At 38.8% G+C, this 23,664-nt stretch overlaps 1 protein-coding gene across 1 annotated transcript; it reads right to left on the bottom strand.

Moving 5' to 3' along the window:
• Positions 1-12,227: 12,227 nt before the first annotated feature.
• Positions 12,228-23,662, bottom strand: LOC149785711 (uncharacterized). The gene is made up of 4 exons (XM_089931234.1): positions 23,424-23,662; positions 21,541-21,678; positions 15,331-15,661; positions 12,228-13,790 (listed from the first exon to the last, which is right to left on the bottom strand). The coding sequence occupies exons 2-4, from the start codon at positions 21,656-21,658 to the stop codon at positions 12,248-12,250; spliced, it is 1,992 nt and encodes a 663-aa protein (XP_089787360.1). The 5' UTR covers positions 21,659-21,678; positions 23,424-23,662; the 3' UTR covers positions 12,228-12,247.
• Positions 23,663-23,664: the final 2 nt, after the last annotated feature.

Consider the following 23,664-nt stretch of genomic DNA (forward strand, 5'->3'; position numbering starts at 1 on the left):
GATGCCGTCGTCTTCTTTAGGAATGCCTTCCACAAACACGATGGAATCGCCTTGACTTTCTCGCAAGAGGCTGAACGCCGATTGCCACTCTTTGTAACACCACACGATCCGTTGAGGTGGCCGATCGATCAAATGATGTTTATGTTCGATCAAACGTTTGACGAATTCGGTTTTGCCTGAACCGCTAGGCCCAGCAATGAGCATGTTAAAAGGATGGCGAAGATACAAAGCCTCCCAACTGGCACGATCTAAGTGTTCGTCGATGACTTTGACAGTGGAGGAAGAGGGAGCAGAGACAGCAGAGGTAGCCATGGTGTCTGGAATGTCACTTGTGACACGAAAACAAACAAGACAAGAGTTTATATACTTTTTTTCAGAACACGTTTATTGAATGTTTCAAACATGAATACTAAAGACAAAAAAAAATACATAAAAGCCAAAGGTTTAAGTACAAGGATAAAAGGCACATGATAACCATCAACGTGGAATAAACACAAGTGTCTGTACAACATGTTTTGGGTAATGTACTGACCAGTTCTATAGGGGTAAGGTCACACAAGTGTCCTTCCGAAAGGGTCTTTCAGGCCTGTCCACGACAGTCCTTTCCTGGGTGACGGGTTCTTCTGGCACCGTCAATAACACAGGTTGAAAAGTCGCAAGGCTCACAATCGCATTCCACTTCAGAAGCCCCACACTTGAATTGTGCCTGTCTAAACTTGTTTTGTGTTTCTCTGAAAGTATTCATCTTGTTCGCTCGGTCTTGGTAGTCACAATGAACTATTGATCTTGCCTAGGGTTTCTTTTTATATACAGACCAATACCGACGTGTCCATACTGTAAGGTTAAATGATTGGAAAGTCGCACTCGCTTCTGGTACACGATTTGATAGACTTTTTCCAAGGGTCGACTGACGATGTGGTGAGTGGGTAAACGTACAATCTTGTTGGGTTGATAGGTGGTCACTTTAAAGTTTCCATCCTCTCCCGATTGCAAGGCTTCTTTCAATACCCCAAAGTTCACCACACGACTGGTACGATAATTCAGAGTCAATCCTTTCACTTTACACGTCGTGTGCAATTCTCCTTGTGGGTCCCGGTATTCGTAGCCGTAATTTTTGGGACCACCACTGACGAAACTTAGAATCTTGTCGTCGGGATGTTCGTCTGTCCAGGCTCCTAAACGGTCTCCTTCGATGTCAGGGTGCTGTTGACTCGGGTGATGGATGTAAATGCAACTGTCCGTGTCAAAGTACAGGACACGTTCCCCTAACAGTTCTAAAGCTTCGTACAATTTTAAGCGAGCATGAGCTGTCACGTAAGCCGCAATGATGACATTTCCAAAAGGGTCGTCTTGTACAAAGTCCAGATCTTCTTCGTAATTGACCAAGATCAAATCCTCGCGAACGACGTCCACGTGTTTCATGTATATGGTTTTTTCGTGAATCATCTGGAAGTAGCGGGAAGGTTCTGTCAAATATTCCGTCTTGGGTAAACACGGTCGTTGTGCCATTTTACCCCACAAGCAGTTTAACATCACTTTGGTAAACGATCGCCTGCCTTCGTTTTTCTCGATGTGGTCTAAAGAGATGCCTTCTTGTTCATAGTATTTCTCTTTGAATGTCTTTTCGTCTTCGGAAGTGTGACACCAGGAAGGATAGCCGCTGCCTTCTTGCTTCAGTTTCAAAAAGGCATCCACGTAGTCGGCGAAAATGCCTTTCTGACTGGGATCACCCTTGTGGTACTGTTGTGTCTTGGGAAAGTGGCAAATTTCGTACACTTCTAACAGTTGGTATCCCATGTCTAGAGCTTTGAACAATTCTACGCTGACCCAGGTTCCCGTCAAGGCCCGTTCTTCCTGGCTGTGCTGACAAGGTTGGTCTTGGTTGCACGTTTCGGCACAAGTACGGCACAAGGGAAACATTAGTTTGCCTTGACAATGGTGATGTAAGACGGGATGGTATAGGTTCGTGGGAGGCAAAACTTTACACTTGATCAAGCCTTCGTATTGTCGAATGTTTTTTAGGTCGATGTGTTCCGTGAACAATTGTGGGTGCCCTGCAGAAAAGCGACAATATTTGCACAGGTAAGGATACAGCGAACACACGTCCAAGTATTTGATTTCTTCTCCTTTCTCTTCGTCGGCTTGGTACAGCAAACAGGTGGCATTGGTCCTTCCTCCGTACAAACTATCCCTCGGGTTTAGGGGGTCCATCAGCTTGTAACTTTCCACGGCATGTTTAAACTCGGGATCGGTTTTCATACGGTGATCGTACTCGTGTTCCCACATTTCCACCACTTGGTATCCTTGCTGTTCTAACTTTAGGCGTCGCTGACAAGTGTCCTGGTACAAGTCTTCCATGGTTCGTTGTAAAAACTGATTTTTAGTGCTACGATCAGGGTAACAGACGGGACATCCGTGAAATAAGCAACCGTTAAACTCGTACACGATCTTGGGGTTTTCTAAGTCCCAGCCATCGACCGAATACGTTCCGATGGTCTTTTCGCCTCCTCCGTTGCGGGCATGCTGAATCCATTTATCTTCCTTGTCGCACAAGTAATGTAACCAACGTAGGGCTTTGACCGAGTACTGACGTTTGACAAAGTGGGTCGTTTGAGGACTGATGACAGCCACGGTGTTTTCAGGCATGAATCGTTGTCGATACACTAAGGAACACGCTTTGGCAATGGTGCAAGCTTCTTTCAAAGGATCGACCCCTCCGTGTTCCATGAACAGTTCTCGAAATTTTCCACAGCAACGCCGTAAAATGTCCACGTCGGAACGACAATACTTTGTCATTTCTTCCTGAAAGTCGAAAGGGTCGGAGGCGTGAGTCTGGTACCAAGCGTAGAAAGCTTCTCGTTGTTCGGTACGCATGTTGTCGGGGTCGTAATAGTCAGCCTCAGGTAAATGGGGTAGAACGGCGTGTTGATTGGCTTCCGTATTGAAAAAGTGTGGAAAGTACCCTTTAGCCATTTCTGTCATTCCAAACGCTTTAGGCTTTCGACTCAAAGGCATGGCCAAATAGCTCATCGAATCTTTAAACTGCACTTGTCCCACTTGCATGAAAATGATTTTGGCTCCGTTCAAAGTGACTTTAGGACGTTCGGTGCCTTGTTCCGTATAGTATCTGAGAAGAAACTGTCCATCGTATCTGGAGAAATTGTGAGCCATCACTGTGGCATAACGATGACAATCTCCGTAACGTTCGATGTCCTCTTGGCTCCACGTCTTGTCGATGGGATCTAAGACCCATTGGGCAAAATCGGCTAACGTGTTCGGTCCTCGAAAGATTTTTTCACGTCCTCCGGGAATCTTGCTGCAGTGAGGGCAATGACTGAAGATAGGTTCTTGAATGCACTTCTCGCACGCTCGATGAGTCACGCAGAAATTAGGAATGTGAATGCCAGTCTCTTGCATGCATTCGAAATCGAAAAAGATGAAATTGCCTTTCTTCTTGTGACCGTCCTCTTTCTCTGGTGGGGGTTGGTATTAGCATTCGTGTTGCAGGTCCACGATGTGGTGACAAATGTGACATTTTTTTTCCTGAACATACGTGTGTCTTGGTACTGTTGGTACGTAGGCCTTGTCGACACGTGGGGCACAATCGCAGCAGTTGACAAGCACATTTCTGCTGTGAACTTTGCGTCTTCAGATGTTGTTGGTAACAGGCAGGGCTGACAAACGTGCGCAGACAAGCAGGACAATGTACTCTTTCTTGTCCTTCGCTCAGACAGGGTGGAGAGGCCAAAAACCTGGGCATTTCCATCCGCAATGTTTGTGTTGCTCTCGATTGTTATAGCCATAGTCACATTTCTCACAGTAATAACTGTATCCCAGGAATCCAGTGATAGTGGTAATGGTATCGAAATGGTCATCATGATAATAGACATGAATGTATTTTCCGTCCTTAAAGTCTTTCCCTCGAAACAACAGAGGTCCGCGCATTTCTTGAGGGTGCACTTTCAAGATGTAGAGTGTAGCTAGGACATCTTGCAATTTCTGCATCTGAGGACAGTCCGGCTTGTTGTAACAGGAGTTCTGCTTCATTTCGTTGTTTGGCTCGGTCGGATCGTTAAATAGTTTTCCAGGCTCTTTTCCATTCTACCGTGTCGTTCTTGTTGGCATAGGTTCGTCCCACAATGATGGCTCGGGCTAAACACATCTGGTCTTGAGAATTGTGAATTTGGACGAGACTCTTTTTGGTGTTGCGAAGGTCGTTCACCAATAACACCTTATTGCGTTGTCCGGTCCCTTGAGGAGGAGAGACGTGGGCCATTTTCAGTGTGGCTTTACCATCGGTGATGTAAAACTGGTCATTAGATTGTTGTACGTGTTGAATCTTGTCCATGACTTTGGAAGGGGTTAGTTCTGCAGGTCTGCTAAACTCGATCCAAACAGGGGATTTCAAGCTGTCGTGATCTATGGATAGTGTCAAGCGATCGTCTTCTTTGGGTTGACATTATCGCTTGAGTGCGGTGAGCAAAGATTCCCACATCTCGGTGATAAACCCTTCTGCTTTCTCCAATGGTACGTCGGACTTGAAATCTTTAAACTTCACTGTGTAGGTGTAAGCCGTGGTTCTAAATTTTCTAGAGGAGCGCTTTTCCGTCTCTCGAATGGAATAGTACTTTTCAGGGTTGACTAAGGGTGGCGAACTTTGTTTAGAGGGTTCGAATTCTGGTTCACTCGTGTCCTCTTCAAAATCACTGGCATGAATTTGTGCCAAGACTTCAGTTCTGGTACGAGGCGATAGATCACGTTTCTGCCTCTTACTTTCTTCTTCTTTCTTCTCGAATGAATAGGATCGTTTCATCTTGAGTGCAAAACGTCAAATGACTCAAGTTTAAACACCATAGACTAATTTATAGTCATGGCAAACCAGCGTATATAAAAAGGGTGTGTGTCTTGTCCTTTCACTATTCATTTCACTCTCAAACCGAGCACAACGATGGAAGAGACTACCCAGATGGAACGTTTCATCAGAGCTTTGCGAGGGGTCATTAGAAAATTCTCTTCAGACCAGCCGACGGACTACTCTCCTTCCTTTCGAGATAAAAGTCAAGATACTTGCTATATCTGTCAGAAGAAAGGGCATTGGTCTTCAGAGTGTCCAGACCGTCAAAAAAGAACAAAAACAGGGGCTAGAAAAGACAAAAGTCAAGATACCTGTTATTATTGTCAAGAAAAAGGACATTGGTCTCCAGATTGCCCAGAAAAGAAACAAGAGGAGTCGGAAGAAAAGAGGGATTCTTCAGAAGAAGAGAGAGATTCTTCAGAGGAAGAAAGCAGCCAGGTGAAGAAAAAGAAACAGGAGAAGAAAAGAAGAAGGGAAGAAAGTGAGGAGGAAGAGGAGGAAAAGACTGTGACGGTGAAGAAATTGAAAAAAAAAGAGAGAGTAAAAAAAGAAACAGAAGAAGTGAATGTAATTTATAAAGTGTTCTGTTGTGAATTGTGAATTGGATTGTAACTATGGAGAAAAGAATACATTAATTATATAAGGTAAGTGTCTTTGAGTTTTGATTTTAAATAAGAAGCTACACTCACGCACTCATACACAGACATGTACTATAAGGGTAAAATGGGTTTTTTTTGTTGATTTTTGAGTTATTGGCAAATTGAAAGGCTATCTCTTTTCGAGAGAAGTGGGTGGCCCTGAAAAGGGCCTTTTTTGGTGTAGGGGTGAGTTTAAGCAATCAACTTTAACTGCCTTAAGCCTTTGCCACGGCCGAGGCCTACTTCTGATGATGATGATTGGGTTGAAATCACTAAGGGTGGTACGATAGGCTTAGTCACAGGGTTGGCGTGTTTAGCTCGGGAAGGTCGTATTCTCTTCGGTCGTGATAAAGAAGTCTGATACATTTGTTTCAGACTTCTTAACTCCGCTAAAATGTCCAACAGTACCGTGGCCGTTTGATTTTCACCCTCTTGTTTCTTTGCTGCTACTTCTTCTTGTTGTTGTTTTTTTCTTACCTCTTCTTGTTGCTGTTGCTGTTGCTGTAGGAGAAAAGCTTGTTCCGCTTCCTTTTGTCGTTGCATGAATTTCTCCAATTCTTCTTTCTGTCTCTGTCTAAAATTCTCCACTTGCGGTAATGAAGGTTCCGGAACAAATTCTTGCGAGGTAAGAAAATCCACAAAATCCCAATGTACCTCTTCTGAAAGTAAGTCCGGGTTCCCTTGGGCGGTCTCCACTGCTGGTGCACCCCAATGGATCGTTTTCTGAGTTTCCGTCATGTTGAATCACTGTCGCATAGATTGACAGCACACAGGCGCTAGCGAATCTATATAGACCACATGACGTCACAGACTGCTCTCTTCGGATTGGATGCGGACTGACTGAATTTTGTAACGCGTGTTCGGATTGGTGAATGAACTCAATCCGTTTCAATCCTTCCTCTACCTATAAATAAGCGCAGTTCACTGCATTGATTCACCTGTTCTCGTCGCCTCACGATGTGGACCACAGTTGAATCATCCACCCTTGTGTCTTCAATGATGTTTAGGACATGCTCATGTATGTCCGGTCCAAGTGGACTGTTGTTGATAGGACAGATACTAGTCTATGGATGAGAAGAGTTTACGTAGAAAGACAAGGATGCCTCAAGAGGGTACTTGTGCATGGACCTGCAGTTAGAAGGAGTTTAAGAAGAAGAAGATGTGACAGATGCCGTCTATGTTAATATTAATATTAACATAAACCCAAAGGCCCTTTTCAGGGCCACCCACATTTCTCGAAAAGAGAATGACTTTCAATTGCCTACCCCTTTTTTTAAAAAAAATTATTTTTTTAAAAAAAAAACATTTTCAATTTCCCTTGACGCTATACAGTCCCACCCTGTTTAAATTCCTTTGACGCTATACAGACCCTATTCCCATGTTCAATTCCCCTTGTCCCTAAAGTAGTTTTTTTTTTCTAACATGTTCAATTCCCCTTTGTCCCTAGACAAACCCAAACTCTATTCCCATGTTCAATTCCCCTTGTCCCTAGACAGACCCAAACTCTATTCCCCATGTTCAATTGCCTTTGTCCCTAGAATCGATATTTTTTTTCCATTGTTCGAATGCCTTTGTCGCTAAAATGGATATTTCCTTTTTTTTCTTTCTCCAATGTTAAATTCCATTGTCGCTAATCTTACCCAGGGTTTTTTGCCCATGTTAAATTTCCATTGTCACTAATCTTACCCAGGGTGGTTAATGTTAAATTTCCATTGTCGCTAATCTTACCCAGGGGGTGTTTTTAATGCTAAATCCCATTGTCGCTAATCTCACCCCATTCACTACTAATGATAGTGAAAGAGTATTTCTAAATTATACAGTTAATAAAGTACAAAACAAATCCTTTCTTTTCTATGCTTTAATTACATTCAACCAACAACCCGAGATTCTAAAGTACCGATTATTAACAAGGTCTGAATCTCGTGTCTTTGTTAAGTTGTGCCTTTGTTTTTCTTTTGTTATTTACTAATTATGTATGACGTGTGATTATGTCTCTTTTGTTTTCCGATGCCTTTTTTGTTTAAACGTACACCATTATTTGTCTAGTTCGGCACGTCAGGTGATAAAAACGTCATAGCTGAAACTTATTTCCCCAGGCTGACCACACAAGTTAAATGACGTAGCCAATAGTAAAGAAACTTTATAGCAAAGCCTTTGGAATACACATTAGTCAGGAAATTAACCAGAGAATTAAACTGGAACATTATAACAGACGAAGCGCTGTATCCAAGTATGTCATATATATATATATATATATATATATATATATATATATATATATATATATATATATATATATATATATATATATATATATATATATATATATATATATATATATATATATATATATATATATATATATATATATGTGTGTGTGTGTGTGTGTGTGTGTGTGTGTGAAAGAGAGAGAGACATAGACTGACGAAGAACAATGCAAAACTAGCCTAAACGCCTTCAAATTTCGTTCAATCTCTGTCAAAGACAAGTACAAAACGGAGACAAACAAGACAAAGAATCAACACAAGAGAAAGCGTTGAATTTACTAAAGTTTACATGACTATGTCTAATGGAAGCATAGTTTCAATTTTTTTATGTCGCTCCTAAATGGTTTGAATTCGAAAAATAAAATGGCAATCTATATGGCATTGTGTTACAGAAGGAGGCAATAGTGTCATCAATATTCCTAATGTGAAGCAGTGTAAACAGATTATATCTCGGATAATTCATTACTTCTGTAATTCCAATAATAATTACAAGAAGAGAAAGAATATTAACAAGAACTTCAAACAAAACAAAACAAAACAAAACAAGTAGTAAGTATAGGTGAGTGATTGATAATTAGTGCAGATGTAAAATTAATATAAGTTTAAATTGATTAAATAGGATGGAAATAATTAATGATATAAGGCTCTAATGGGGATGGGGGTGGGGGCTATAAAGTTGCTGTGATTTGTACTTCTTATGCATGCCTTATTTAAGGAAAATTGTATCAGCATAGTTTTATCTTCGATCATTTATCTAAGTATTCTGAAGAAGAAAAATAATCGATGCCATTTCCGTTTCCTGTGTCGACTCATACGTTACAGGTATATCACATTATGTCAACTTTTAGAATCGCGCGACTCATGAAAAAGTGAATAAACGAGTCATATGAAAAATCGTCAGGTCCTAGCATTGCATTTAAACAAAGGTCATCAAAAGTGTTATTCAGAATGATCGTTGATTTCATGTAAAGTACCTGATGGTGGAATGAAATGCGATGAAACTGGTGGTTTCTTTCAGTTGCCTCCCTTGTGTCATGTGATTATCGTTTTTTTTCCGCCAGTAAGCGTGATAAAAACAGCAGTATCGCTGCTGCAGTCGAAAGCTAGGGTGACTATTATTTCAAAGATTCATATAGATCATTTTCAGATACTATTTTTAGCTGGCCAAACCTATCCCATAGCCGCATCCGGTACGGTCATGCGCATTTGACGTAGGGCGACTCGAATGACCTACACTTCTTACATGAATAGAACATTTGTCATTATAGATCACTGCAGATAGTAGTATACAGTAATATGCCAGCCCACAAGTACAAGAGCTGAACTATACGTATTCATGAAGTATTTTTAACAATAAATGAGTATCTATCATTTTATTTTTCTGCATCGTGACTCTCATCTTAACCCCCACCCCTTATGACTGCATGGTAAGGAATAATCCGAAAATAAACAAGCTAAATTGTTTAATTAGCAGCAAACAATGAACTCCAAAGGCAGATTCCTCAAAGATTTGCCATTTAGTTAATAAATTAAATGGGAATGAATGTGAATCCCAAAACTGCTTATGATACATTGGACTGGCTAAGGAATTTACTCTCTCTCTCTCTCTCTCTCTCTCTCTCTCTCTCTCTCTCTCTCCTTAGTTTGCTAACTCCTTGAACAAATATAGATTATAATGATGAGTTAACTCATCCTGTGATACATTTGCAATGGCCATTTGATACAGTACTATCAGCTGTGTGTAACTCGTGTGGCTTCTTGGATTGGCTTGGGATCTGATTTCGCTGGCATTGATAATGCCGTGTTCACCTGTATGCATCTTTCCACTATGAAATTAATTATATGCAACAAAGACATTTGTAATTCCTCATGTTTTCGCAAATATATAGTCTTGACGAGTCATCTAAATACACGTAGATTTGTACAAATTGTAATTCTGGTCACATAGGAAAATCGTCCACCCACCACTTTCCTTTCAGAAATGGATTATCCAACTTTGTAAGTCCTATCCAGAACCGCGGACAGGGTAGGACAAACACACTATTTATGTGATGTGAGTACAGATGTCAAACCTTTACAAATTTCTTTGAAACTTTCTTCACGAACATACACTATGTCAATGACAGTCACTTAAAAGTCGCCCTAAGTTGATTGCGCATGCGTTAAATATTGGAGTGGAAAACCCCAAATTCGACTTTCTGAGAAAGGTCTATACAGAAGCAATTTTATGATTAAAAAAGTATTGATGTCAGTCTTATCTCTTTCAATCACTAGTTTATTATAAAATTCCTTCTGACTCTTAAAAGTCAAAGTCCTAAACAGGTGGGTCACTGGTAAGGGCAGGTGGAACGTATGAATCATGATTGGTCGAATATCTGGAACTTAGTTAAATAATCGGGTACTGCATTGTGCAGCACGTCTGGACTTAGGACAAACTCATATGTTTGATTATATATTGGACAATTCAATAAGCCAATATATATTCAACGTTAGCATATTTAAAGTGAAATCTGCGCGATTAGGCTTCATTGGTCCCTTGTATCTGTGGCCACTTACGGATATTTTTTACTCTACTTTCGCCATATAGTTTTGAAGCGCATCTGAATGGTTAGAGTTACTGTTCTTGTTGGCAAGGTGTGTAGCTAATTTGTCTGCGTTAACCATATCAGTGGTTTGCCTTGAAAGTTTTGGTTATTGAGAACGACGTACTTTACGCCTTAACTTCTTACTTTTGGTTCACACTTGTTTGGGAGATGCCTTATTAAAGCGCAGAATTCCTTCGTGAATTTTGCTTCGCTTAATAAATAGTATTTTCTACCGATCGTAATTTCTCTATTTGGCAAGAAAATTCCGGGAGTTTTTAGGGAAGGAAACGTGCTGCCCCACTTTTTCACAGTGAGGCATTTCACACTACTACTGGACCATCAACGGAGGCACTGGAGGAATCAGAAATGCAATATAACATGTCCATTTTGGCACATAAGTATTACGGATCACTGCCAATTGACGAATCACCAATCATAGATAACAACGCTTACTAATTGGAATACGAAGACAATATTTTATTAGATAGTGAATTCTTGTTCACAGTAAAACAAAATCCGGAAAAATGTTTGAAAGAATGTGAAGTTATAACCGTTCGAATTTGTACATGTTATAGAGTGAAACTTCCCAAGGTGACAGACAATCGGTTAACAGCTTAATAGTCAGGCAAGCTTAGCACAGGTACATACTTATGGTGTATACATACCTAAAGGGTTAAATATACTAGCATCGTTGTAACGGTATCCTTTCATCACTAAAAGACTAAAATTTTTTGACGCATAATCTTCTGTAACACCCGCGTCGTTGCAACGTTATTTGTATTTGTACAACGGTGCTTAACATTTGTACAACGGTATCCATTTATATGTGCAACTATATTAACCTAATGCTGCAATAATATTCAAACAGCGGTGACGCAATTTTTGTCGTTGCAACTGTTTATTATATGGTTGCAACGATAATATTAGCGTTTCGTTTATAAATATACCGTTGCATCGAAACATATACCGTTTAATTAACAAATACCGTCACAGCGGTATTTGAATATTGTTGAAATAATAGGTGTATACTGTTGCAACCGTATATTAATATCATTACGACGACAACGTTTAATGTAACGAGGTATCCGGCAGAATTTAGTTAAATTTAAATGAAAACTGGTTCAATGATATTTGGATATTGTTGCAACAGTACCGGTAGTTTTTACATCACTGGTACACCGTACATTCCTACTCAATAAATCAAACAACTCAACTTGAGAGTGGACACGGGCCCGTTTAAATGTTGGATAGACAATGCTTGACTGACTACTAGTGGTAGGTAGGTGGAGCTCTGGACTCATTTATTGTTGTCATAAAATATAGTCTGTCTTCGTCTTTCTATGATAAATATAACACGAAATATTCATGATTACTGACCGATACGGCCTGAATTTGTCCCCTTCATGACTCAGTCAAATAAATCCCACTATATATATATCGACTCTGACGGTTACGGTTGATATCAAAGGAATGGCTGGCTAACTGCATTCCACGTGAGATCCACCGCTTTCTGCTAACATCCTTTCTTTTAAAATGGAAAAGTTCTGGGAGCAATATCCTCCTGATTCATTAATAAAAAAAAATTCTCTAACAATTTGAAATGTAAAATTCTGTACAAGTGATGTGAGAGATAATTCCTAAACATAGTCGTTCACAGTATCGTACACATTTTATCAAAAATTTTACTGATACCAATAAATATGACAGCCTGCTTCCTGCAGAAATAAAAAATTAAATATAAATAGGAGTAACTGATATCTTTTTTCAAATGTCTGGTCCCATTTCCCCTTTAAACACCAAGCGAGGACTTATATATATATATATATATATATATATATATATATATATATATATATATATATATATATATATATATATATATATATCACAATGGCGCAGTGTTCACAGTCTTTTGAAGTGTAGTGACTGAATGAAGAGCATCTCTCCCTCAATTTTGATGTTGCACCCCTTAACGTAAGTGCTATAAACAATCTCAGGAAGTGAGTCAAGTTTGGGTAGTTCTGACTTTTGACGCAGTATTTTGACTCTTACGCAAAGAACGTTCTTGAAATCTGCAGCCAATTTGCCCTGCACGTCCATCTGTATTTCTGGGGCCGAAATTCTTTGAAAATGGTACAAAATATCGTCGTTCAGCAGTACTTCTACGAACCAAGTTCCTTCCGTAAGGAGAACGAGCTTGTGCAGAGCAATCTTTTTGTCTGTTGTTACAATGACTTCACTTTTATATTCGCTATTTGCATCAGGGAAGAAATACGGACTTAGGTTGGGAAAGGAGTCCTCTCCAGACAGAATGTCAACCTCAATGTCAGACCCAATCCTTTCTTTTATCTTGAAACCTTCAACTAAAGGAGTTTCTTCCTCTTTTTTGGTTTGCTCCTTACCTGTCTTGTTTTTTACTTTACTTTTATTGTCCATCTGCTTATTATCCTTAGAGCTAGTTTTATTTTTGTCTGCTTTCCCAGCTGTTCTTGTTTTGTCTTTTCCATTAGTCTTTTTGTTGTTCTTTTTGTTACTGTTTTTACTCTTCTCCTCATTTTGATCCTTTACACTTGCTTTTTCTTTTTCATTAGTGTACATAAATTTGTAGATTTCTTCTTGTTCCTTGGGAAGGAGAATTCCACTTTCTACTACATGGTTACTGAATTCATGCAAAGGTGTTACAGGAAAACGTATCTCAAAAAAAGCTTTCCCTAAAACAGATCTAAGCTTCTGTGGAGTGGCTTTCCAATTCTTAATGTTACACTGGTGGTTTGCCCATCGCAATCCTGCACGAAACACATCTAATTCGCTTCGCACAACAAGTTCGTCAGAAGCAAATATGGAAGCAAGTGAATCAACATTTAAACCCAGGAAGTCACTCGATTCAAAGAAGTCAATTGCATTATCATTGATATATTCCATACATTTCTCCGACAGCCTGTTCATCTCATAGTGTTTCGCTTCATTGTAGACAGCGCACACGTTGCCTGTAGTCAGAGCATTTGCAAGGAGGTCTGTACACTTTTTGGCCAAATCACCCAATACATTCCTCATGTTTTCTGCCGTCTTGTTCAATTTCTCTTGTTCGCACTTATTCTTCGCCCATTTCATCGCATTCCTAAATGTTTCAAGTTCCTCTACGACATTCAATTCCTTCGAATCGAGTATAACGCCTAGGGCCTCTTTGCTGATGTCCAGGAAATTCTTCATCTGGAAGACTGCTGCGGCGTTTTTGTTGATAAAATCCATGCATTTAGCCTTCAACGACTCCATCTGGAACATCACAGCTCTGTTGAAGACAATGCAGACGTTTTCCAAAGACACTTCTCCTTCGAGAACATCTGCGCACATGCTTGCCAAACCCGGGAGATAATACTTCTTTGCTCCCTCCAAGACCTCCGACACATGTGCATTATCCAGGTTCACTGTGTCGGTATACACATAGCTGTAAAACAGAACAAATAATCTTTACAAAGATATACAACCGCTGAATGTAGTAATTAGATGACTAGTAATGTAGTAATTAGATTACTAGAAATGTAATAATTAGGTGATAATGTAGCAATTAGATGACCAGTAATGTTGCAGTTAGATGACTAGTAATGTAGCGATTACATGACTAGTAAGACTCAGCCATCGGACTTAAAAGGAGCGGTCAATATCCAAGGCTACTTTTAGGAAATACATATGTTTTAGTCCTGATGAATATTATGGAATTTTCTTTAGTCATTTCTGCAGAGTTCTTGGACAGAAACTATACCGAAAGGAGAAAGAACAATGGAGAACAATGAGAAGTAAACTAGTTAATCACACTAGATTAATTGGCAGGCTCTAAATTAAACACCAGTGAATATGATTTCGATTGTCTGTAATTTAATTTAGCAACATTTACCCGTGGTGACGCGTGAAAGACTTATTAAAATGCACGAAACCCATTCCCTTTAGAAAAGATTTGTGAGATTTTAAAAACCTTCATGTTAAGATCGAACTGATATTAACTAAATTAAATGTATGACTTAGTTTGAAATACAAATTCTAAATGCCACATTCCTTCCTCTTTACTTTAGAAAATGTAACTCCTATCCAATAAGAGCGAAAGGAGCCGGACATTTTTTATAAATCTGAATACGTAAAAGATAACTGATTTAGGTGTACAATGCATACATTATTAAAGCCTGTCAATCGGAACACATCAGGGGCTTTGCATTAATGAGTGAAAAACAATGTAATGGCCACCATATATTTGTTACCAAATGGCATGATATGCATGCACATCGCACATGATTATAGCGTTCATTGCGGACGACTAGACTGATATGACTTATTCCTTGCTGAAACACTTCGTAGTTTCATTTATCAAGCTTTAACTTTCTAAAGAACATTCGTTTGATCAATCTTGCTCAGTTTTTGACAGTGTTCTAGTTTTCCCTAGCGTACTTTAGCGTGTGGCTGAGTTCTCTGGCATTTTTTCAGCGATTTCCCCGCTTCTTAAGCTATATCACTAAATCCATGGAATTTATTAGAAAATTCAAGACATGTTCCTATTGAGAAGTATGGTGTCTGAGCTTCAGCATTATGTGATGGCACAGAGGAATCCATGACAAATAAAACGGTGAAAGGTTGTGTCACAAAATATATTACAAATATTTGGATTTGAATTGTTAATGGACCCGAAAAGCGTAGACGTAATGCATTAGCTTGACACCCTTTTATCTCTTAGGAAGCGAAGGACGAATTTTAAATTAATTTTGTGCTGCGGGTTGTCAGTTTGTTATATAAAACACGCTGCTTTCGTCAAGACGTTTGATGGAAAACAACTCGAAATTCTTTACTACCAAAAGATATTCGAAAATAATATAATGCTCCCGAAAAGAGACTGCTTGGAAGACTGGTTTCTACAATATTAATAAACAAAACAAGAAAGAAAAAGTTAAAGACGCGGGTGGATTAAGTGTAATATAATTTACAGTCAAGTTTAAACTTACCGAAGAAGTATTCTGAATGCTGCAGACGACATGTCTTCGATCACTATTTCCTTCTGTGTCGGTTGAGAGTTGCCTCTCTGACTTGACTGCTGGAAACTCTTGTCCTTGGGACTCTTTTCTTTGGGATTATTTTCTTTGTCCGTGGACTTCAGCATGTTTTCGAATTCCGGACTCCTGGCACACAATACGAAGCTATGCGCTGGTATTCGAACTTTCTTCTTCTCCGGGAAGACAAAGTGGACGTCTGCCATGAGCTCTTTTTGACACAGATAATCCAGGCACTCCAGCATTCCTTTGTTCAATCGCCAGTCATTATGGTACTTGCTTAGATCTGAAAAAGCCTTGGATATTTATTTTATGTAGCACACGTTTATGATATATGTGCATCACGCCTAGTACACATTACTTTAAATGCAATTTTGGTGACACTGGTATTCATCGAAACAGTTTAAGTCAGTTTTGCAGTAAGTCTTCAGGGCATTCAGATAATTCTGAAATTAAATGAATTACCTAGTAAAACAAAATTTATTGTGATGTCACAGGTCTCTATCATTCTTTTGCTTCAGTACATGTACGTCGATTTGCTGTAATGTAAATGGCTAGCTCATTAACTCTAAAACCTATAGTCAAATATTAATAAACTGGATATAACATTATGATTTTTACCAAGGCAATTAAAAATGTGTACCTTTTCTTTTAATTAATACTGCTTACTTTTGCCTCGTAGATGACACCGTTTATTAACTTACGAAAAAGGCTAGATTGTCTGTTTTTAGTCTAGTGTAACCAGTCATTGATCGTTGTCTATTTTTTGTTGTTGTCTGGTGTAACCAGTCATTGACAGTTTTCTTTTCTTGAAATGAACTATCATTTACACGTTAAGAGAAAACGGAGAATAGACTTATATACAAATGCAAGAACGAAAAGCTTAAACAATTGCTCTCCTGTTAAGTTGTGAAGAACTATAATTTAGTGTCGTTTTCAGAAATACAACACAAAACGTTATCTAAGATTACAACGTAGACAACATCCAGTAATTAAATTATCTCTCCTAATGTAGAATTTTTTAAAATTTTATACTTCATGACACGAGGCAGCGAATACTATGTTAAAGCGATATAAAAGTCGATTTAAATGTCTCAAAATACCAAACGGCTGTGATAGTCAGTTATTGTCGGTTTGAATTTATTCAATGGCTTGTAGTTGCGAAAATCAAGACAAAACAAAACGAACAAACGAATTACTCAGCGCAGACCATATGTTAAAAGCTTGTCATAGAATACCAGCGACGTTTATTCATATGTAAACTGCGAGAGTGGACGAAAGTCCTGAATATGGTCTTGCTTTGGTAATGATGGATGACACTGACACTTCTTATGTTGAGATAAAGTTTATTCGAAATGAGACACGAGAGATGGTTTTGTCTCTAAAACAAAAGAATGACATGTCTTACATGGAAATGCTATTATAGTACCAAGTAAGTAGTATCAAATAAGGAGTTCACGGAACAAGAAGATTTGAGCCACAAAACGCTTCTTTATTTCTTTACATTTTAGTTGTCGTAATTTAGCAAATAAGAAAAGTTAATTGAACCTAAAGTATGAAATATATCACCTACTTTCAGTCTTTAGAAAACAAACCCATGCCTTTCTGACGACGCTTCCGTTACCTTTCCTCGAACACGAAATACATAAAAGAATAAGAGATGTAATGTGATTTTGATTTGTAACGTAGCTTTAACAATTTTTCAGTCATATCGCTACGATGTCTGCTATGGGGCAGTTTATAGGGATGTCTAGCACTGGGGCATCATGCCGCAGACATGTAGCATGATGTCCCACCCAATCACATTATCCTGACACCAGGCGGACCAGTCCTAACACTAACCTCTTAATGCTGAGCGCCAAGAGAGGCAGCAATTAGTACCATTTTTTGTAAGTCTCTGGTATGACTCGGCCGGGCATCGAACCTACGACCTAAAGCATCCGAGGCGGACGCTCTAACCACTAGGCCACCGGAGCGTTTGAAGGAGTAAGAGAAGGAAATTCAAGCCTAAGTTTGGTTTCATTATATGTCAGTTCGGTACATTTTTATAAAGGATGGATCTTCCAATTGAAAGGCATAAAAATGAATTTTCTGTTTTAGAATTCGAGGTTATCGTTTCTCTAGGTCACAGTCACGGTAAGATAAGAGCACTGTTATGTAACCTAGTTAATTATAAGATATACTAAGAGAAAACCAATCATCATTGCAGTGATATGGGATATTAATATCATCTTTAAGATCATCCTTTGACATCCACTTTTGTATAATAATTATATAATTATTTATCACCTGTATGCAGTGTACTGTACATGATATTATAATGAGCATGTGGAATACGAACACGCTGCTCTGCATACCTTCATCGTGATTGTCAAACATGGCCAGATCTGGTGTTATGGTTGCGGTTGAAGCAGAATCGAAACCCCTTGCTCTTGGAACGTGATCATCATCTGATTGTTCGCTGTATGAATCTTCAAACTGGTCTTCTTCATTTGACGGTGAAGATACATTATCTATCTCGCCATTGTCGTTCGTTTCATCGTCACTTTCGTTGTCGCCATGGTCCTCATTCAGAGCCTCTAGTTCTGCTTCTATGTCGTCATTATTTTCATTTTCTTGTCCTTCTGCATGCTGAACTTCTATGGTAGTTTGTGGCATTGTAATTCCCCCTCCATCCAAAACAATAGGAATCGTGTATCCAATGGGGTTTACCGATTTTCTTTTTCTTGCGACGGAGTTTGGCATGTGGAGAGATTCTACAATGGCAATTGTTGCTTTGGGGGGAACACTAGATCTCAGACCAGGGAGGCGAATCGCACGTTTGGTTGTCGATAGTGGAGGAAGATGGTCACCATTAGGCGTCTTAACAATGTTCAGCATTCCTCTCTCCTCCAGCTCTTTGATGACGTTCACGGTAGTCTCTTGAATGATTCTGGAGACATCAGGCACCTCTATTGTTGGTTCAGATGCCCGCATCTTGGCCACGGTTACTTTTTGGGTCTGTTGACTCGATCTGGGCTTGTTTTCAGCACTAATCGACGTTTTTGATGAAGTCAATCGAAGAGGTGGCAGATATTGTTTTCTGCCTGAATTTGGTCCGATTTGAGAGACGCTAAATTCTGAAGTTTTCGACCTCTTGGGAATTGTTGGCGTAGTGCGTAATCGAGTTGGTTTCGATTCAAATTCGTTGAATCCAGGATTTCCACCTAACAAAGAACTTGTTTTTTTCTGCGTTCGGACATAGCCGGACAGTGGTCGGACCAAGCCGCTTCTAGTCTTAACCAGAGCACCTGCCATTTTTCGATCGCCTTTCCGTCTGTCTTCCTGAAATCTCCGTCCAGACGGCAGAGCAGACCCTTCATCGTCGTATATGTCCAAAGTCATGTTAGGCTGATCTGATTGAGGGTAACCAGGTTTTGCCTCCAAAACCTTCGAACTGACTTTCTTCCTGGTTTCCTTCACAGGTTCAGAATAGCCACGTGGTAGTGTTGTTCTTGAAAATTTCCTCGTATCAGCCATAGTCCCTACATGGTTGGAAAAAGAAAACTTCAGGAGGGGCACTAGTAGGTTTAATCACCAAATACTGAATGTTATGCCCAAAATTATAAACGTACTATATATTTACTTGTATGAACCGACACTAATCTGCAGTGTGTTAACAAATGGTTTGAGCAAATATTATTTAGAAATATGTTTATTCAAGTACAAACATTGCTTTTAACATCAATGTTACAACATCGAGCGGTTCAAGCTAAGATGTGTCAGTACACTGAAAGGAACAGCGGTATACAAACAACTTCCACGAGGATAAACAAATTACTGAGTATTGTGATTAAAAGATCTTTGTTAATAGACATAGTGTGGTGTCCTTAGTCTCCCACTCTTTTTTCTGAGGATTATTTTTATCTGATAGAATGATTGAAACCATTCTGTTACATCATACTTGATATCAGTAATGCAAAACTTAGTGAGTCTGACAACGATGATAACATTTGGACGTACAATTCACTAAATAAATGGGGGGCCCCGAGTGGCCAAGTGGTCTAAAGCGCTCTCCGTTACGGATCACTGCCATATCACCTCTGTCTACGTGGGTTCGAGTCTCGGATTCAGCCAACGTGGGCATGTGAGAAAGCTTACCAGTAGCTTCTCGTGGGTCGGTGGTTCTTTCGGGGGTTTTCCCAGGTTCTTCCTCCACCATTAATACTGGCCACCATGTATAGCCTATCGTGTGCTGAAAAATGGCGTTAAACCTCACAACAACAACAACAACACTAAATAAATGTAGGCTATCAGGTAAGCAATCGTCTTGCCATCTAACAATAGCACTGGAATAGCTAATACGTCGATCCACGATAACTTGGATATTGAATCTGGCATGGATTTAAATTGTTAATATATAGAAATAAAGGAGGCAATGTGGCGAGGCTTCACGTCCGAAGAAGAGCATTGTGGAATTTTGTGTCAACACAGAAACGACCTCTCATAACAGTTAGACGATTCAATAAAATCGATGCTAATTTCAACATTATTATTTATTCCATTTGATTTTCTGAGTACGAATTGTATTTCCTCTACTTCTTGTAATTCATTCTAAGCGATGTTAGAGTCCGTACTGCGAGTAACAGCACCTATCGCCTAACTCGGATGCACCAACTCCCGAACTCCAACGGCCATGAGCTCATCCGCAAGAAAGGATGAGACAAGACGAAGGTAAACAGTGTGTGGAAGATGATTCACTCATCAGTCAAACGGAATTTACCACAACTACACGGACAACGTACTGGATATATATATATGTATACACATGAAATTATGTTTATGAATGACACAAAAAAATACCAAAACAGTTAAGAAAGCGCCTATCCTTGGATCCCGCCTTATATGTTTGGTTACATGATTACAAAAAAGCAATCTAAATAGAATGTCACCATTATAATGAAACAGGCTAGAATTCATAATTTGTTCCGAGCAGGATTCGAACTCAACTCGTACCTACTTTGAAAATAAGCCGTCCAATCCCTACGATGTTTTGATTTCGAGAGTAAGCCTGCATCGAAAAAAGCCTAATATATTTAATACAAGTTAACATGTCAAGAGACATAAAAGTTGTTTTCATAGCTGAAACAGTAAATTCAGATCCGAAATTTAAAAAATCGAACGTCGATACTGAAGAAAATAAGCCTAATATATTTAACACAAGTTAACATGTCGAGAGATATAAAAATTATTTTCATAGCTGAAATAGTAAATTCAGATCTGAAATCTAAAAATTCGAACATCGATACTGAAGTAGAAAACAACATTGTTCATCAATATTTCAAATTCTTATGTATGTATGTATGTATGTATGTATGTATGTATGTATGTACACATAATCTACTTGCTAATTAATGTATTAATTAATGTTTTTGAGGTATCCATCGGATTTGAAGAATTATTAATGTGTAATAGTAAACAAATACATGCTATAGATGTAACTGTTGGAACATGAGACTTCTTCTTTGAGGATTTGAGAACATTTATCGGCGACGCGACTCTCAGAATGATTGATAACCTCCTTGAATCTGTCAAGAACAGCTCTATTATGACCAAAATCTAATCCACGTAGTCAAATATTCACAGCTGCATTAACGCAGAGAGAAAGTCATGACAACACAATGGCGTCAAAGTATCAGGGCTTTTACTTTCAACCAATGTTAAAAGCGTTTTATTTGTTGCCGTATTAGAATTGTTGTTTTTTGCTCGTTACAACTGGTACACATTTTGCTTTAATACATGTATTCTTACATTGTATGTCCCAGCGCTGTGTAACTGTAAAACAATACATAACCACATCCTAATGATGACACCGGACACAAGGTGAACAAAGTAATCATGAGGCAAACATTTCATTCTTATAGAATGGACTGAGATTTAGTTGTGGCATTTTGGTTTTCTAGGTAAAATTGCGCCTAACTATTTTAGGCTTTTTTTAGGCTTCTTTATTTGTTTGATCATAAGGATAAACTAATTTCAAAATTCTTTGCGACTTGGATTCACCCTTCTGGTATCACGAAATTTTTTTATTCCTTTGAAATAATTGATTCGCAAATGTGAATGTACTTCTTAACCAGGCAGGAAGGTGAAATATGGCCAGTAATACTACCCACAAAAAATATGTACCTAATTCCCTAGAAGACTGGACACTTTTAGGTTGTTGCGATCCTTTGCCCCCTTGACGATTACCGGTTCTTGGAGCCGGTGCTGCTCTCCGGTCCAATGTTTTTATTCCGGCAGGCATTCTGTGTATGCCTCTTTATGCTACAAGTAACACAAACAAGATGTGTATTAGTGCAGTTTCAAAAAAAGGAAGTGATTGTGTTAGTAAACTTATTAAATGTTAGTAAATAAAAATTGCATTAAGGTAAGAAAAAAGGTAGCTAAACAAACCAGGTGTCAAATATCAGAAAACAGTATTTCACATTGTAAGTTTTAAATGTTAGTATAACAGATTTTACATCGCCAGTTTTACAAAATCTATTCACCCGTTTTCAATATAAAGACTTGAATTTTTAAGAATTACAACTTTGTTAAATTTGGAACTTCCATAGATGGAAAATAGATGTCGTCAAATACCGCTTGTTTTGTCTATATCCGCTTCTAAATAACGAAAATGGATGTTAAAATTTCCACTGCCATATTTTAATATCCGGTCCACAAACTGTTCTCCTCCAATCAATAGCAATATTCAAATATGAAACTATTAAAATTGAGCATTTTTAGTTAAAATATTTGACAAATTGTTCTATTTTTCATTATATTAAATGGACCAAAATACAGATCGATACATAAAATTTACCTATGTGTACAACATAGTAACGTTCTATATACTGATAATTGATATATCTCCCAGTTTTTAATTAGCTGGGCGTGAATTGGTGAGGTCATAGTTCGCCTAGGGCAACAAAAACCCATGGGCCGTTCCTGAGTGAGCCCAAATTATTTTGTTGCAAACATGAAAAAGTAAAAACTCCTTTAACACGATATATTTCTTTCTTTTTATTCTTATGAGAAAAAGATTAGTTAACGAAAAGACTGCGACTCCGAAACCATTCAGTTTTTCTCCAAGCATGAAATCTTTCACAGTTTCATCCAGTGATATTTCTCCACTCACGAATAAAATGTTCCGTGATTGCTACAAATTGGTCCTATGTTGTATAAGGACTCTTTTCTATATGAACCTGTTTCCACTGACACTTTCGTTCATGCACTTAAATATTCCCGTAAAATTTTGTAATTTACAAAAGGTGCATTAATATATTAGTGCATGTCAATACCGAAAAGATTATATCGCGGAAAGGCGATTGGAGTAAAGTGCCTTGACAGACACGCAGCCGACCCAGCTTGTTTAGAGCAAGTTTTGAACCGTATCCTTCTGGTCGCAAGTCCGACACGCTAACAAGTGTGCCTCTGACTATGTCTTCACCAAATACTCTTTTACAACGGCGTATGTTTAAATTGTTCCAATGCAATATAGACAGGAGTAGAGATAGAACTGAACATCGTCTGCACAGTCCCCCCTCTCTCTCTCTCAGATGTAAATGTGGTCAGAGGAGACCGAATTTGTATTTGTCCTCCATAGCTGCAATAAGTACTTTATACTAAAAAAATTAGTAATTTTAACTCCTGCTTGCTTGTTTAACAGTTCATTTCTACCTTGGATGTGCGGAAAGGTACATACAATAACGCACGTGCCTAGCTAAAATATTTTTGAAGATATAACATTAATCCCACCCCGCAGGGCCAACACCCCCCTCCCCCAATAAACATGGAAAAAAAAATACCGACTTTGAAAGTGCAATCTCATACCCTTACACGAAGAGAACCCGGAATCGAACCAGGGACCCCATCGATAAAATGTGATCATTATTATTTCTTTGGGAGATTGACTTACCTGTTTGAATAAAATCACAGTGAACGTTTTAGATAGACGAACAAAGTTTGGGCCGCTTATCAGAAAGAGAGGGTCGTGTAATTTTGAAAAGAGAATGAAGCACAAAGTCTACCAGTAATGAAATATCTGGATCGGAAGAATCTGGACTAAAATCTCTCGAATCCCAATCGTTTCATCGAAATTTGCACGAAAGATGGTTGGTTACACAATATGTAACACATTTCTCGCTGTCTGGTTGAGTTGAGCTGTGTTTCTCCAGTTCGGTTCACATGACATTGTGTTTGTTATACAACTTAGATTTTCAGTAAAGTATTGTTGCCTGAATTCCGTATCTCTTGCCTTTAAACTGGCAA

The sequence above is a fragment of the Sinohyriopsis cumingii genome, chromosome 13 (assembly GCF_028554795.1).
Source record: "Sinohyriopsis cumingii isolate HCF-2022 chromosome 13, ASM2855479v2, whole genome shotgun sequence".
NCBI classification, from domain to species: Eukaryota; Metazoa; Mollusca; class Bivalvia; order Unionida; family Unionidae; genus Sinohyriopsis; species Sinohyriopsis cumingii.